At 47.1% G+C, this 17,378-nt stretch overlaps 1 protein-coding gene across 12 annotated transcripts in view; it reads left to right on the top strand.

Annotated features, from left to right (window-relative positions):
- The window catches only part of EML4 (EMAP like 4), a 161,504-nt gene extending 153,010 nt beyond the window's left edge, over nucleotides 1-8,494 (top strand). For all 12 annotated transcript variants that reach the window (XM_042933166.1, XM_042933162.1, XM_042933164.1 and 9 more), the window contains 4 exons: nucleotides 1,409-1,496; nucleotides 2,003-2,101; nucleotides 4,727-4,857; nucleotides 5,723-8,494. In XM_042933166.1, coding sequence (XP_042789100.1) covers nucleotides 1,409-1,496; nucleotides 2,003-2,101; nucleotides 4,727-4,857; nucleotides 5,723-6,196 — 792 coding nt within the window. In that variant the 3' untranslated portion in view covers nucleotides 6,197-8,494. The remainder of the gene's footprint in view (nucleotides 1-1,408; nucleotides 1,497-2,002; nucleotides 2,102-4,726; nucleotides 4,858-5,722) is intronic.
- Nucleotides 8,495-17,378: the final 8,884 nt, after the last annotated feature.

Here is a 17,378-nt window from a genome sequence, read left to right as displayed (position 1 = left end):
GTGAGTTCAGGAGCTTCACAGTTCTCAAATTCCCATAATTTAAATTCATTTAAGTGTTTAAATATGTATATTTGCCATACAGCATTGTGAAGGAGATCTTAGCTCCAGGCAGGTGTCGTTAGACTCCAGAAGGATAATGGAGTAATTAGAATGTTTTGTGTGAAACATTAAAAGCTGTGCCTAAGTTATTTTGGATTTTTTAACTTAAAAAATAAAATCATGGGTGCAGAAAGCTAGTAATTCAAAAAGTACAATAGAAATTAAATATGTTTTACCATAGATGGTAGGAGATAAAAGTGCTTTTGAGTCTCCATTGACTTTGGTAAACCGTTAAGACCTGTGTGTGATTTATCTTAGAAATCATCAGATGCTTACATAGGAAGCCAACAAAATACAGCATTTGGTAGTTTTTTTGCCTTAATTCCCACAGTGTTAGTAAAACCAGAGCAGAAAAAGATCACGGTCTTGGGGCACCTGGGTGGCTCGGTCAGTTATGCATCTGACTCTTGATTCTGGCTCAGGTCACGATCTCATGGTTCAGGGGTTCGAGCCCCACATCACACTCTGTGCTGACAGCACAGTACAGAGCTTGCTTGGGATCTTTTCTCTCCTCTCTCTGCCCCTCTCCCCAAGCTCACTTTCTCAGAATGAATAGATTAAAAAAAAAAAAAAAAGTCACTGCTTAAGGAGTTAATTAGATTGGATCCACTTGTTCTGAAGGAGTACATGTTGGGTGAGTTTTCCCCAGAAATACTCTTTGAGAGTTTTTCTAGGAACCCTCCATATGCCCATATACGTGTGCCATATTCCCCAGCCTCTGGGGTGTACTGTGGATACTAAGCAGCAGCTCCTGGAACCATTACTTCATTCTCATAAATGAAGTCCCTCTAAAGGGGACACCGGTGACTTGAAATAAGGCCTGAGGATATGGTTATCTGTGAAGTATCCTTTAAGGCACAAGTTTAAGAGACTCCTCATTGTTGGAAGTCTGACACAAGTAGTCGGTGCTTGTGGCTGCTATCTGCGTGGAAAGGCCAACAGCATGTTCCCAAGTTCCAAGTGTTTCCACATGTTTCCACTGTGGTGAGATCTCTGTCTTCCAGAGTTCCGCCACAACTCTTCATGTATCACTGGCATCTTTAAATACCTGCCTCTTGGGGCGCCTGGCTAGCTCAGTTGGTAGGGCATGAGATTCTTAAATACCTGCCTCTTCAGTTGCCAGTGAGACATGGTGAGAAAGAACTAAAGACCTGTTGTGAGCCCTGTTCAGTTCTAGAGGCTGTGATACTCCTCTCTGTACTTGAGGAATTCCAGATGAATGGCTACGCAGAGAAAGTATTGGCTAACTATTAAACGACTTATTCAAAACACTGAATGCTTTCCTAATTGTCGCTCTGTTTTTCTCTAGGGACATTCCAGCTATATCACACACCTTGACTGGTCCCCAGACAATAAATATATAATGTCTAACTCAGGAGACTATGAGATATTGTACTGTAAGTATGAACGACTAGATATGGCTGAGATGGGTCTGTCGGGCACAGATGAACAGGCTGTGCAGAGAGTGCGTGCTGGCCTCTCTGATTTGACAAAGCACATGTTACTCTGAGCTAAGGAATGAGACTTTCAAATGTGGTTCACTTCTCCCAGAAAGTAATGAATTAATTTAAATATGTAGATATGTAGTCTTAAGAAATTACTCAGGGAGATTGCTGCTCTCATACAGTTTTGTATTTAACAACTTTTCCTGGAGACAGGAAAGAGTATAATGGATAGGCATTTACGCTTCTTAAAGAAGCAAGAACAATTTCAGTGGGGAACAAGTTTGTGGTTCTATGAACGGTAAAGTGAGCACTTTCTTTTCCTTTTTAAATGTGTCTTAATGTTTTTCAGTGTGTGGATTATAAATACAAGTAAACGTGGCTAGTTTGAATCAAGATGCACTTTCAAAAACATTTGTACACAGTCACTATGATTATACTTCCTGTTTCTAAATTTAAAGGGGACATTCCGAGTGGCTGCAAACTAATCAGGAATCGATCAGATTGTAAGGACATCGATTGGACGACATATACCTGCGTCCTAGGCTTTCAAGTCTTTGGTAAGAACATGACACCTGATGAGGAAAAGGTAGTTTGTGGAGTTTTTATGTATAATACTTACTTGGTTAAATTGCTAAGTGAAAAGTAGTCTGTGTATGTTCTTCAGTGTTGTCGCTACTGATGCCAGACTCAGAGAAATTAAGTGTATTAGGATTGAACCATTGTGAAGTGTGTTCTCTGCAGAGTCCAGCAGACTTTTGGTCCTCAATAAATATGAAAGACAATTAAAAGGAAAAAAAAATTTACAATAATAGCACAGATTGTCTTCCCATGTTTTTCCTCCAAGTAAAAACTGAATTTTTTAAATTTGTAAATTTTTAAAATAGCTTTATTGAGCTGTGATTCACATACTACATAATTCGTCTATTTAAAGTATACAGTACAGTGGTTTTAGGATATTCAGAGTTGTGTGGCCATCAGCACTGTCTGCTTGTAGAACATTTTCCTCACCCCAAAAAAGAAACCCTCTACCCATTGGCAGTCACTCCCCACCTCTCCCCCTTCCTCTGCCCCCAGCAGCCACTCATCTGCTTTTTCTCTAATGACCTCTGCCTATTCAGTAATTCGTATAAATGCAGTCACACAACGTGTGACGCATTGAAACAGGTTTCTTTGCTATAGACCGTTTTCAGGTTTCATCCACATTGTAACCTGTATGAGCACTTCGTTTTATGGCTGAACAATATCCCGTTGCATGCATATGCCACATTTTGCTTGTCCATTTATCAGTTGATGGACTCTTGAGTTGTTTCTGCTTTTCAGCTGTTATAAATAATGCTGCTGCAAACAAGCATGTGCAAGCTTTCGTATCGGCATGTCTTCGTTTCCCTGGAGTATATATCTAGGAGTGGGATTCGAGGGTCAAATGGTAACCTTGTGTTTAACCTTTTGGAGAATGCCAGACTGTTTTCCTGAAGCGGCTGCACCATTTACATTCCCACCAGTGATGTACGAGGGTTCTGTTTCCCCACATCCTTGTCAGCAGTTCTTACTCTTTTGCATATGAATGCATTTGAAGTATAAAGGCATTTTTAGTAGATATTATTTAAAGATAAAATTTGGAGTGCAGGGACACCCAGGTGGCTCAGTTGGTTAAGCATCTGCCTCTCAATTTCAGCTCAGGTCATGATCCCAGGGTCATGAGATCAAGCCCCATGTCAGTCTCCGAGCTGGGCATGGAGCCTGCTTGGGATTCTCTCCCCCCACCCCCACCCCCCTGGTCCCTCCATTTGCGTGCTCTCTCTCAAAAAAGTAAACACAACTGCTATAGAGATGGAGGAGAATGCCTAGACTAGCAAGAAATTTAAAAAATAATCCGGACTAGTCCACATACAGTTTCATTACTCTGGGTGAAACTGAAGCAGTAGCCAATGGCTGGTAATTTACCTAGTTATTTAAAAAAAATTTTTTTTAATGGTCATTTATTTTTGAGAGAGACAGAGCACAAGTGGGGCAGGGGAAGAGACAGAGTCACAGAATCTGAAGCAGGCTCCAGGCTCTGAGCCATCAGCACAGAGCCCGACGCGGGACTCGAACTCACGAGCCGCGAGATCATGACCTGAGCTGAAGTCGGTCACTTAACTGACTGAGGCACTCAGGCGCCCCCGTACCTTGTTATTTTAATGAAACAATACTCATTTACTTAGTAAGAGGTGTCAGTTAAGAAGTGTTTTAGGGGCACCTGGGTGGCTCAGGTCATGATCTCACGGCTTGTGAGTTCGAGCCCCACGTCGGGCTCTGTGCTGACAGCTCGGAGCCTGGAGCCTGCTTCGGATTCTGTGTCTCCCTCTCTCTCTGCCCCTCCTCCGCTCATGCTCTGTCTCTGTCTCAAAAATAAACATTAAAAAACTTTTTTTTTAGATAAAAAAAGTGTTTTGACTCAGCAAATTTACCGAAAACTTATTTGTTCTTTAGAATAGCACTGAACCATAGGAGGCCAGCATCTCAGCCCTTATACATTCCATAAGTTCCATCTAGTCTAATAGAGTTTTGTGCTAACTACATTGACATGATCACCAGTGCCTCATAATGATTCAGAATAATTAAATTTGTAGTGTCTCTGGACATAAATCATAGTTACAGGAAAATTCTGTGGGGCAGCATGGTAGACTTGTAGATGGCCTATGCATTTCTATTAAGAATCTTCGAGGTTCTCTTCAAGTGCCCACCTGAAGGGAACAGCAGAGGAGGAGTGTGTGCATTTTACACAGTTTCCCCAGAGTCTCCTTGGAAGAACTAATGCTATGGCTTTCTTTCCGTACCTCACCACACAACTAACTGAGAATTTCCCCTCCAACTAGAAACTTTAGAAAGGAAGAGCTTATTTGCAGAGGTGAGTTAAACTAAAACAAATGAGTGCCACCTGCTGGGTACTAGTGAGTACTTTTGTGTCTTTAAATTTTCCATCTTGAGGCTATTTTTGGCTTAATTTTATTATTAGATTTCGGGTAAAACTTCATCCTTTAAAAGAGGTATTGCACTACTAAGAAATTTGTAAGGAAAATGTTAGCAGCTAAGAGTTTGAACACAGATGAAAGTAAGATTCTAAAATGAAATAAGCCTATGTAGTATCACAGTTATATTTTAGACTAATTTTCCTCCACCACTGTGTTTCCGTATCAAAGGTGTCTGGCCAGAAGGATCCGATGGGACAGATATCAATGCACTGGTGCGATCCCACAATAGGAAGGTGATCGCTGTTGCTGACGACTTCTGCAAAGTCCATCTGTTTCAATATCCCTGCTCCAAAGCAAAGGTAAAATCAATATAATGAAAACTAGTGTTGTAGGGCCTTTTGTTGGGGGCTAATTTTGTGTCAGTGATGAGAAGATATGTGCAGAGTTACTCATTACTACCCGTGCTGCTGAGGTGCACAGAGGGATAACAGTGCCCCTTGTAAGTGTCCAGGCAGGCCCTGCTCCTTTTAAGGTCAAGCTGGTGTTTTCTTACTGTTTATCATCTGCTTTTTAAATAATTTTTTAACAGGTTTAATGTCTCCTAAACCTACTAACATACTTTGTTACACATATGATCACCATTATAAAGCTTACGGGATCAGGGTGCCTGGGTGGCTTAGTCGGTTGAACATCCCAGCTCATGATTTTGGCTCAGGTCACAATCCCAGGGTCATGGGATCGAGCCCTGTGTTGGGCTCCATGCTGAGCATGGACCCTGCTTAAGATATTTCTCTATCCCACTGCCCCTCTCCAATAAAAAAATATTAAAAATAAATACATAAGACCAATGGGGCCATTTTCTAAATCAACTACAGTCCTGCCCGCCTAGTAAGTTCTCCCTTAGCCATCTCAGCAGAATAATGGCTAATGTCTGTATAAGTATACCAAACTGATATCCAGAAGAGACAGACTGTTCGTTATTTTTTAAAATATATGGTCTGACGGTATGGATGTGTGTCCAATTATTCTGTTTTGTTTCTCCCGTATAAGTAGGTATTGAAAGGAAATTGCTGCTAGTTCTGTTCCCCAGATTTGATGACTGTGGCTTTGGTCTGAATTACTGTTTCAGAAACTGAATTACTTCCCTTACCTAGTCACTTTCATTGCTGTAAGGAGGCATGTAAGGAATGAGGCTAATTTTCTGGTCTGATTTGTTTCACACAGGCTCCCAGTCACAAGTACAGCGCCCACAGCAGCCATGTCACCAATGTCAGTTTTACACACAGTGACAGTCACCTGATTTCAACTGGTGGAAAAGACATGAGCATCATTCAGTGGAAACTTGTAGAAAAGTTACCTTTGCCTCAAAATGAGATCGTAGCCGATGGTACTCTAACCAAAGCCCCCATCTCTTCCATTGAAAGTGTCATGCAGTCTGATACTCCCACACCGCCTCCGTCCCAGCCCTTAAATGAGGCAGCTGAAGACGAAAGTAGAATAAGCAATTCTCCCACACTTCTGGAGAACAGCCTGGAACAGACCATGGAGCCCAGCGAAGACCACATCGAGGAACAGAGTGAAGGGGGCAGCGAGGACCTCGGTGAGCCCATTTTTGAGGAGCCATCCAGCGAGATAAGCAAGGAGCAGAGTGAATCTGTTCTTACCGAGGACCGGCAAGGCCCCCCAGCCCTGTCTTAACACCAGGGCTTCAGCCCGAGTCTCTCTCCTCCTTCAGCTGCATGTGATCTTGTGATAGAGTTCAGATAACAGGCTGGGAAGCGACGCAGATCACTATTGATTGCGATTTGCGTTTCCACACGATCTGTTTTCAGTGGTCTTACCTTCAGTCTCAAATGCAGCCGACCATGTCGGTTGTTTGGTGTGTGTTGAAAATTAACCAAACTCTTAATAGCGAGAGAGACTGAAACATTAATGTCTCAGAAATGACCACGTATGTAAGTGGTGTGATGTAAATACTGGAAACAAAAACAGCAGTTGTATGGATTTGAAATCAACCCCTTGTTATCTGAACAAGTCTTCTTCAGGAACAACCAGAGGCATCACAAACACGGTTACTCATCTACTGGCTCAGACTGTGCTACTTTTTTTTCCCTGATGCAGAAAAAGAAATCAGGAAGAAAAAAACACTCTCTTACTGAGCTATCCTCCCACCCCAATTGTCTAGTGGAAATTTTTTAGTTAAAAACTTCAGTCTCGCCACAAGCGATGGTGTTGCCTTGAGTCCTAGCGCCCTTTGCTTCCACTAGCGGTAGGCGTCCAGATGCTGCCTTTCTAAGTCGTGATGAGGAACAGTCCCTTGATTTCTTGTGTGCAGACCTGTTGTATCTGAAAACTAAGAAAGCAGTGGTTTGTTAAAGAGCTTTTAATGTATATTAAACCATTAATTCTCAGAAATAATGGGTTCCTCCAAGGATTCCTTTACTGGCCGAAACATTTTGTAATGTTTGGCATCCACATGAATGGAAGAAGAAACCGCATGCCTATAAAACTATAATAATTACTTGGCTAATTTGAACTTAGCCTTCCTCATAATTTGTCTCTTTCATAACAGGAGAAATACAAATACAGTAAGTTTGAATTGGTGCTTGAAATTCATTGGTTTTATTGTAACTTTTATACAGATTACATTGAGGGATAAGACACTCAGCAAATTACAAATTCTTTTTTATAGAAATATAACAGTCACAGTCATTTTTTATAAATTGCATACTTAACAGACTTGCTACATATGCTCATTTTTCTCTGGTAGAGTTGCTGCAAGGCCTTGCAGTTCTGACGCGGCTGCCCTCTGCTGTCATGGGCAACGCGTGTGTTATGCATTGGATAGTAGGGGGGTTTTGTTTTAAGTTTTGTCAGATAACTATGTTTTTCTTAAGTACATGTTTCCTACTATAAAAATAATTACTGACAAATACGCATTTCCTATATATTTGTTTATACATTGATTATAAAATACTGTTTTGATTTATTTTTTAACTTGCTGAATTGTTCTTTTGTTTTTTTGTTTTTTTTTTTTTGTTGTTAGACCATGTTTAGAAACTTTGAGTTCAGAAGTCTTAAGTATAAGTATGCAAGTGTTTACGTGATTGTGCCATTCCAAAGTGCATCAGAACTGTCATTCCCTTCTAGTATCTTCTCAGGAGTAATACAAATCAGGTATTTCATCACCATTTGGTAATTAATATACAAACTCCAGTGAACTCCCAAGGACACTCACAACATTTATATTCACATGCTGTATGTAAGGGTGTGGGTATGTGTGAAGGGGTGAGTGTAGACACTCTGTGTGTATCTATAGAAGATATACACCACATTGAAAATACTCAGTGTATATCTCTATGTGTATAGGTATATGTCCACGTATATCTCTTTCCTTTTGTTTACAGTTCAAAAAAAAAACCTCAAAGGAGTTCTCTTCAAAAGAAGAGACCTAGATTCCAAGCAATCCACTTTTCAGTATGTTCTGTACATAATTATCAGAGAGCATCAATAAATGCCAGGCATATATACTTGCCTATTAGCGTAACTGAATCATCAAGATCAGCATGTGCTCCTTCCCTGCAAGAAAAATACTGAGATGAACGAGTAGTTCTAGAAGAAAAAGCATTTCTTTACCTGGGAGATACAGCTCTCTCCGATCAGCAGGGAGTGTGCCTGGGACACCAGTCACCGTTGCGGTTGCTGTGTACAATGAGATTTATGACGGTGATACTCTTGGGTGGTAGTTTCAAAAGACACTACTAATGCGCAGAAGCGTTCCAGCTCTCTTGCTGGCAACTACTGTTTAATGGTCAATTAAATCTGTGATAATGGTTGCAGGTGGGTGGGATTATGAAATTGTAGATGTTTTTAGAAAACTTGTGAATGAAAATGAATCCAAGTGTTTCATGTGAAGATGTTGAGCCATTTCTATCATGCATTCCTGTCTCATGGCAGAAGATTTTGAAGATTATGAAATAAAATAATCAAAATGTTTCCTGTGTCTTGACTCTTCCTTTGCTTGTGCTGCTCGTCTCCACGCTGTCCAGCCATCAGCTGACCACCGCTTGTGGACACAACCATCCTGGTGGGAACGAACTCCCATCTCGTTATGTTAGAGGAAATTACTTCTCATTTATGCTCCCACTTAACAGGCGAGTAGCTTCATTTTCATTTATTTCACGACTACGCTTTCTCACGTTTAACACCGGATAACCCTGGTGATCCTGGCTACCTGCCGGACGGACTCCCGTCGCCACCGCCCCGCGTCAGCCCTTGTGAAGGCCTCGCGCTCCAGAGGGCGCCGCGGCCCCGGCTGTCGCCGGCCCCCCTGTGTTGCGCAGGGACCCAGAGCCTCTGTACGCCACAACCATACGCCGGCTGCTACTTTTTCTCTCTGAAAAGTCAGATCGGGAGCATTCCATACGGTCCTCCATTTTAAAGGCACGGAGATGATGGGGTTTTCATCGTTCCCTCATTCATCCGCGCTGACCCTGAATCTTGTGTTCGCAACCGCCCACAGACACGAACCCCTGAGAGGCTACCGTGGGGTAGGGATTACTTACCTCACCGATTCGGAGACAGAAGGGCTGACACATCTGAGCAAACTCACTGAACAATGTGATTTTTTTCCTCTCAATAACATAAGGGGATCCCAAAGGGGGAAATGATGAATTCGATTTTGAGCACACTGAGGTGTTGGTTTAACTTCTAGAAGGAATTAGGTTTCCAGCTTAGAGCTGGCACTGAAACAGAGTTCAAGAACATGTTTCTGTTCTTGACAGGCCTGAAGAGCAGACATGTAGGACTTGGGGCAAGGAGAGCTGCCGGCGGGGCACCTGTGTGGCCCAGCGCGGTCCCATCACCCTGGCCCTCACGTGCCGGGAGTGTTCCCTGCGGGCGAGGAGAAGAGCTGGGAGACTGGGAAGTGGCCCGTGTTCCCAGACTTCGATACCGGCCAGGACTTCATGTTTTGTAACCTCAAAGCTTGCGCCTCTGCTACTCAAACTAGGAGACAGACATCCTTTAGGAACAGGGAGGGAGGAGGAGAGAAGGAGGGTAAATCTTTGGAGAATCGGCCAAGGGGCTAGGGAAACAGGGAGCCTGTGTCCATCTCCGACTTGGCTGCGGGAGTGAGTGGGGGAAGCCCCTGCCCGCAGGCTGCCCATCTGTCACCAGCACGGAAGCCTGTCCCTGCTGGAGCAGCCGCCTTGGCCTGGGACGCCCAGGACTGGAGTCCTCGAGGACCACAGAAAGGTCTCAGGCATTTTTCCCAAAAACACAGATGTAACTCTTTGTAAAGAGGCAGCTCCTGCTCTCCTCACGGGGTCATACATAATGTTACACTTTCTGTGCTAACCGGTTCACCTATTCCAAAGAAAACCTGAATTTCTACTCTACGTGCGTTACTAAATCCCTACGATAACCCTTAATGCTCTGATATAAAGGCAAAAGAATAAAGAGAATCCCAAACGGAAAAAAGTCTCACCGTCTCTGGAAACGTCAGCTTGTTTCACTTCTGCATCCCTGGGTGACGTCCTCGGGAGACCGTGGCTTACTGAACCGAACACGTTTTTGTGGTGGTTGTTTTTAACCAATCCTGAAATATGGCAGAAAAAACTTACTGGTGCTACTTCTGTATCTCAAAGGACGAAAACAGGAAACGGGCAAAAACAAAAAACAAATGCTCCGTGGCTAAAATCCGGTCCCGCCACATACCTAATTGCTGTTCCACGGTAACAGCTGGCACCTCAGATGACACGTGCTTTCCGTGTGTTAACTCATTCAGTTCTTCCAACAATCCTAAACTCCATTCTCTCCATTCTACACACAAGGCAACTTGAGGAACAGAGAAGTCAGGTCACACTACTAGCAGGTGGCCGAGCCAAGGCTGGAAGCCAGGTCCTCCGGCCTCCAGAGTGACCATTTAGTCGCCGTTAATACAAAGGATGAACTAGGTTAAACGAATAGCAAGCATTTCAGAGCAGCAGAAGGAAAAACCACAGGAAGCAATCAGACCCGGAGAAGACAGCACAGGGCTGCAAAGAGAGTCACAAAGGTGAAGGGACCCTTCTCATGCACAAGTGCCCTCTCCCGCCGCCCCTATAACCAGAGCGCAGGGCAGAGAAGCTTCCAGGCCCTTACATCATCCTGTGGCACCTGCAGCCGGCAACTGCCTGCTCTTCCTGCCTTCTTTGGCCAGAGTCAGGCACATGCGTCCTCCGTCCCTAATGTTCAGTTTAAACCTGTTTGGCGACGCTGCTCCCTCATTTTTCAAGCTTTGGGCAATTTCCATTACACCCAAAAAGGAGCGTAGCAACTTCTGTCATTAGCCAAGTGCATTCTCCACTCTGTCCCCATTCCCCATCCCACGGCAGGCCCCGCTAGGCCACGGGGCTTTGATCTTGCACCTCCTGTCCCTCAGCAATGTAAGCATGTGGTCCTGAAAATAGATCTTCCTAGGGAGCCGCCCATCGACACAGAGATGAATATGCATAATCACGGTGCTGATGGCTAAACATCTTAGTGGGATGACACAAAACCGGCTCCAGAGGCAGATTTCAACTCCTGGCAGAGTTTACTTTCCCCAGATCTCACAACAGGAACGGCAAACACAGAGGGTACCAGAAGAAATGGTCCCAGGTGGGAAAAATAACCTTTCAGTAAAAAGCCAAGCCTTCATACCTGATCTTCCCGCTTCCTTCTGGATGTTCACACAGCCACCGGGCCACAGCGCTCGGGAAAGGTCCTCAGAGCCTGCCTCGCACAGTGATGCCCAGTTAGCCAACACCGGGCTGGGCTGACCTGGAAACCTGGTTGGGAGCAGGGAAACCAGAAGCCGGCATTCTCTTACCATGTCAACCGCCAAACACTAGTTCGGTTAACCTGAGTCGGGTGTCTGGACAAGGCGGGTCCTCTTGATTCTACAGACTCGTCTCCCTGCGATAAAAACGTCCTCTGCCGCCAGCACCTTCCAAGTGGTAACCAGCGGGCTACCTGGGACGTGTGTGTGGCACCACATCCGAAGGAGTCGTCCACGCACCAGGTGTTGGTCACCACCTGCCTCGTGCAAGGAGCTGTGCCGGGATCAGCAGGGAACCCGATGGCCAGACTGACCCGGCCCTGCCCTCGCGGCGCACGTAACCAAGAAAGGTGGGATAGTTTAGGATTCGTATATAGCCAAGTCGGCTTCCCCCCAAGTTAGAAAACTTAACTGCATGCTATAAACAGTATATGATCTGAAACGTGACGAGTATCCTTCACCAAGGAATCTTGGGTTGGTCATTTACTGCAACCACCCACCCATTGCTTAGATTCTCTAACAGCCAAAAGGTGAAATTTTTATGTTTAATAAAAAATGATGCTGGGGCACCTGGGTAGCTCAGGCGGTTAAACACCTGACTCTTGATTTCGGCTCAGGTCACCATCTCAGTTTGTGAGTCTCAGACTCGGTACTGGCAAGGGCGGAGCCTCCTTGGGATTCTCTCCCTCTGCCCCTCCCCCCACACACATGCATTCCCTCTAAATTGACTACTTAACAAACAAAAGAACCATTGATACATGAAAATTTAGAAGCCTAAGAGTATTCATTATTCATAGTGAAAAAACCAATCTTGAAAGCTTATCAACTGTATTTCCATGTCCATAACATTCTTGAAATGACCAAACTACAGACAACTGGTTAGTAATTGCCAGGGGACAGGCTGCTTGTCAGGGGCGCTTGGCTCCCAGGGTCTGTGGGAGAATTCCTAGCCCATCTCAGGCAAGGTGGAGACGACATCTGCCATGGAGTGGGGGGGAGGGGGCAAGAGGCGACCTGGGGGCCCTGAGGATCCACCGGGCGGTGCGCCCCTCGGATGACAGGCATGGAGGGAAGATGGCCCTCTGGTGTCCTCCCGCTTGGCTGGGCCACTCGGTACCCCTCCCTCCTGGTTTCTCACCGGCTTCTTCGGATCTGGAAACTCCCTTTCTCGGAAACCCTCTCCTGAAGCGACCCTGCTGCTGCTTCCTGCCCTCGGGGGCCGGAGCTGAATCACCTTCCCTTATTCAGAACTAATGAAATGACAAGAAAAAAAAATTCCACTCCTTAGGCGGCCCTCCAGAAACCGGTGCAGAATTGAGATTAGGTTATCAAGGTTTCTCCCTTGAGAGAGACAGAGCCCGGCTTCCCGGGCAAAATCCATTTTCACGTGGCCTACTGTTTGCTGCCCGTGAATACCCCCTCACCAGAATCATTAGCAGGAATGTTTGCCAGGCTTTGACATTTCCATTTAGAAGCTGAATTAATTCGGGGCTGAGCCAAGAGTCCCCTCCCTCCTGGAGGAACTGTGTTAAGACTCAGCCCTCACAGGACCCTGGAGCATCGGGAAGATCCAATCCGGTTCTCGTGGCACCACGGGTCGGCCCTGCCTCTGGGCAAGTGAGGAATCTGACAGAGAAAACAAAGCTGAGATGAGAAAGCCATTTTTCACTGTGGGCTTAGGTAAGTTTAGGTGCCATCAGCGAGGGCCAGACCCACGCACAGCATCCGAGGCACGGGGGAGGCCCATCCGGCGAGCTTCGGGCTCTGCCCCTACCTGCCCAGTGAAGGCCCAGCATCCACAGAACAGGAGAGAAAGAGCCCAGCTGTGCCACACGCACAGGGAGGGAAGGCTGTCCCCTCCCGACGGCCGGCTGGAGCCTCCCACACAATGAACAGTGTTTGCACTGGAAGCGGGGAGCAGCACGACAGATTGTCAGGAAAGCCAGGAAAGCCTGCAGATGGCTCCCTTAATAAAGCCGCCATGGAGGGCCGCCGAAGCTGAAGTGGTTTCTATGGGAAACCCACACATTAAAATAGAAGACAGTTCTTTTAAATTAAATTACAGTCATTAATCACCTTTTTAAATTAAACGTTATCAAATTTAAACACAGGGATTCGGCGGGGAGGGCACGCAGGGAGCCACAGACGTGGCCGTTCGCACTGGTGGGAGCTACGGACAAGAGCACGGGAGACTCCTCGGGTATGGCTGTGACCTGAGGATCGCGCCCCCTCCCTGCTCGGATTCCATGTCAGGGTCTGTTCTATGCCCCCCATTCGACAGCGCGAGGAACACACGCTAGTGAACACGGGAGGGCTGGCAGGGAGGCTTCCGAGGACACGGTCACACGCACGCCACCCTACAGAGCCAGCCCGTGGCCGCACCTCTCGGCGTGAGCGACACCGGCCCTCGTTCTTCCTTGAATATCCACCCTCTCCCGACACCACAGGCTCCAGGCTTCCTTCTTCCCTCCGTCTTCCTCCCTCCTTCCTCCCTCCTTCCTCCCTTCCTTCCATCTTCCTTCCGAAGTGTAGCAGAAAACCCGCCACCCAAAGATATGCCACTCTGGTAGAGTGATGCCTTCGGGCTGGAGGCACTTGGAAACCAGCAGATGCAGGGAGAGCCTTTCTCTGAACCCCCTTCCTGCCTCAAGACAGATGCTCCCAAAGGAACTCGACTGTCACAGATCCCCTCCCTGGGAGTGTCTTCAGCCATTACCACAGGAGAGGAGACCAGAAGCGGGGCGCCACATGCTCACAAGCTTTGTCACAAGCTGTTCTTCTAAGGGCCCTTTCACCTTCCTCAAAAATCGTCTTCTTCCCCCTCCGAGGCCTGCCTTCCCCTTTCCCTCCCGAGAGCTATTGAAGCCTGAGCTCTAAGCCACCTCAGGGGATGAGTCACTGCCCCCCGGGCATCTCCCATGATGTACACACGGGGTAAACATGTTATTAAACTCTTTTCTCTTGTTAATCTTTTATGACAGGGGTCTGGGCCAAGAGGTCAGAAGAGGGGAAAGAAAATTATTTTTCCTTCCCTACACTTCCATCCTTTTTTTTTTTTTTTTTTGGTAAGACTGTTGTTTAGGTGTAACTTACAGTAGGGCGCCCAGATCTTAGCGTATCGGTCTATATGCGCACATACGTGTAATCACCCACATGAAGACACGGAATGTTCTTCACAAGGCTGACCTCTATCACCACGGGTTAGTTTCGCCTGGTTTTGACATTTATATACGTGGAATCACATGCTATGTTCTGTGTCTGGCTTCTTCCATATAACGTGTCCATGCTCCCCCTATGAGCCACCACAAGCCCCTCTCCTCCCCACCCACTCTGCAAATAGTGCTGTTTCCCCCATTCTGGCTCCTCACTTACACCACTGCCCCTGAATCCTGCTCTCTCTCCAATTTCTTTTCTTCTCTTTTTAATTTTTTTTTTTTTAACATTTTCATTCATTTTTTGAGAGCCAAAGAGCAAGCACGAGCTGGGGAGGGCCAGAGAGGGAGACACAGAATCCAAAGCAGGCTCCAGGCTCCGAGTTGTCAGCACAGAGCCCGACGTGGGGCTCGAACCCATGAGATCATGACCTGAGCGCAAGTCGGCCACTTAGCCGAGACGCCCAGGCACCCCTCACTCTCCAATTTCTATCTCCAGACCCAACTGCCTATCGGAATTCTTTGCCTAGAGGCCTCACAGACCATCCATTTTTCCCTAACAAAACATGCCTTGCTGTTTACCCGCCATCTTGTGCCTCCACCCGCCCAGAAGCCAAGCCAACAACGGAACCTTTCTCTCGCTCTCAGACGCACACATACACGCACCCACGCACGCACGCCAGGGTCGTTCATGAGCTGGCCCGAGCCTCCCTCTTCAGTCACGGATTCTAACATTCCTGTCTCCCCACCTCGTCACGCACATGCAAGATGCTCTCACACATCAGCACGTGCTCGTCCCTCAGGCCAACGTCCTTCCCCACCTGCAATGCACTACGCAATTTACACAGTGGCCCTTCCGTCCCCGCTGCTCCTCCCCGCGCCCTGCCTCCGCCTCCAGATGTTCTGTCGCACGTTGCTTGTGCTCATCATTCCGTGAACTCTGGAGACCAGAGACAGGGTCACCCCTCTCTGGTCTCTCCTGCCCCACAGAATCTGGCACACAGCAATTAGAGAAGGAACAGTCTGTGCTGAGGGTTAGTGATGGTAAAGATCGGGCTGACAGGGGAACAGGGTGTCTTATCTATCCTCAAATAAGCCCAGACCTGCTCCTGGCAAAGTCTTGTGGGAAAGGACAACAGGGCACCTGATGGCCCGTAAGGTTAAGAACATAAAACTCGTGGGGTGCCTGGGTAGCTCAGTCGGTTAAGTGTCCGACTTCGGCTCAGGTCATGATCTCGCGGTCCGTGAGTTCGAGCCCCGCGTCGGGCTCTGTGCTGACAGCTCAGAGCCTGGAGCCTGCTTGGGATTCTGTGTCTCCCCCTCTTTCTACTCCTCCCCTGCTCACGCTCTGTGTCTGTCTCTCACTAATAAATAAATGTTAAAAAAAAAAACAAAAAAACAAACAAAAAAAACACATAAAACTCGTGAAGAGCCGGAGACAGCCCAGGGAGCAAGGGAACCAGGAAAGAAAAGAACAAGATTCGCAGAGCCAGCTCAGAAGCCGGGGGGGGGGGGGGGGTTGTGACCAATAGCACTAAGAAACCCCAGGCCTGAGCGGCTCTTGGGGACAAAGCCTGAGGTATGACTGTCTTTGCAAGTAGAGTCAAGCTGCCTCTTCTGTTTTAAGATTTTATTTTTCAAGTAATCTCCACACCCAACGTGGGATTCGAACTCACAACCCCAAGATGAAGGGTCAACTCACTCTACCAACGGAGCCAGCCAGGCACCCCGCCCTGTTTTTCTTTATTTATTTTTGAGACAGACAGTGAGCAGGGGAGAAACAGAGAGAGAGAGGGAAGGAGGGAGAGAGAAAGACAGAATCCCAAGCAGGCTGCACACCGTCAGCGCAGAGCCGGATGCGGGGCTCAATCTCACAAACTGTGAGATCACAACCTGGGCCAAAATCAAGAGTCAGACACACCTAATCAACAGAGCCTCCCAGGCGCCTCCCCGCCCCCCCCCCCTTCTGTTTTTAATGGCAGCAAGCGCACGCCCCTCCCAACCCACAAGCCCTCCTGGGCAGACCGACTTCCCAGGCTGGGCAGACTACTTAACCATTCCTCAACCTGGTCTCCCACAGCCACGGGACACATGTCTGCAAGTCACCTCAACCAGCCACAGCAGTGAAGACTTACCCCAGCCTGCGGCCATGGCCCGCCTCCCCGATTCTTCCAGACGTTCAATGAATAGGTCCTGACCGAAGGAGGGACGGGCAGACACAAAGTTACAAACAATTTTCCAAATGACCGTTTCTTCAAGAGGACGTAATTCCAGAGGAGAAAAGGGAACAGACACCGAGCATAAACAAAGGCTCTTCTGTGCGACTCTACTTTAATTAGAATGACAACTAATTGAAAGCAATTTAATGTTGGTTCACGAAAGGTTAATGGAATTCATGTTTTGGAGATGCCGAATGCAACACAGACTCAGCCAGAAATACAAATCTAACCTTTATTCTCTTTAATTATTCGGTCAGAATAATTTCCTGGGAGCGGGTTTCGTCTCTGGATGGCTTTAATTAAACACCACTGAACTTTGAAGTTGACATCAACTCATCCAGCTGCAACTCTATTTTCAAATTAATCTGCTGTCTAACACGGAGGTTCTGTGGCCTGAGCAGGGGAGCTGTGGGGGAGCAGGAGACGGGCCTGGAGCCTGGCAGGTAATAACGGGTTCTGGAACGCCTTCTTCTTGCCCACCCTCTCTGGTGGCAAGGCAATCCCGTAACCTCTGCCAGCGCCTGAGGAGAGGGGCTTGCGCTGAGCCGAGCGACCAAGCTGCCTCCTTCCTCAGCTTTTCCCCACAGATGCTGCGGACGGCGGACTCCTGCCCAAGCCCCGCTCTACTCCTGCCTACCTGCCCTGCTCCCACATCTCCCCGCTCCCGGGGCGGCTGAAGCGCGTGACGGGCCCTCAGGAACCCCCTC

Source organism: Panthera leo, chromosome A3 (genome assembly GCF_018350215.1).
Source record: "Panthera leo isolate Ple1 chromosome A3, P.leo_Ple1_pat1.1, whole genome shotgun sequence".
In the NCBI taxonomy this organism is placed as follows: Eukaryota; Metazoa; Chordata; class Mammalia; order Carnivora; family Felidae; genus Panthera; species Panthera leo.
This window is presented reverse-complemented; position numbering and strand designations above follow the sequence as displayed.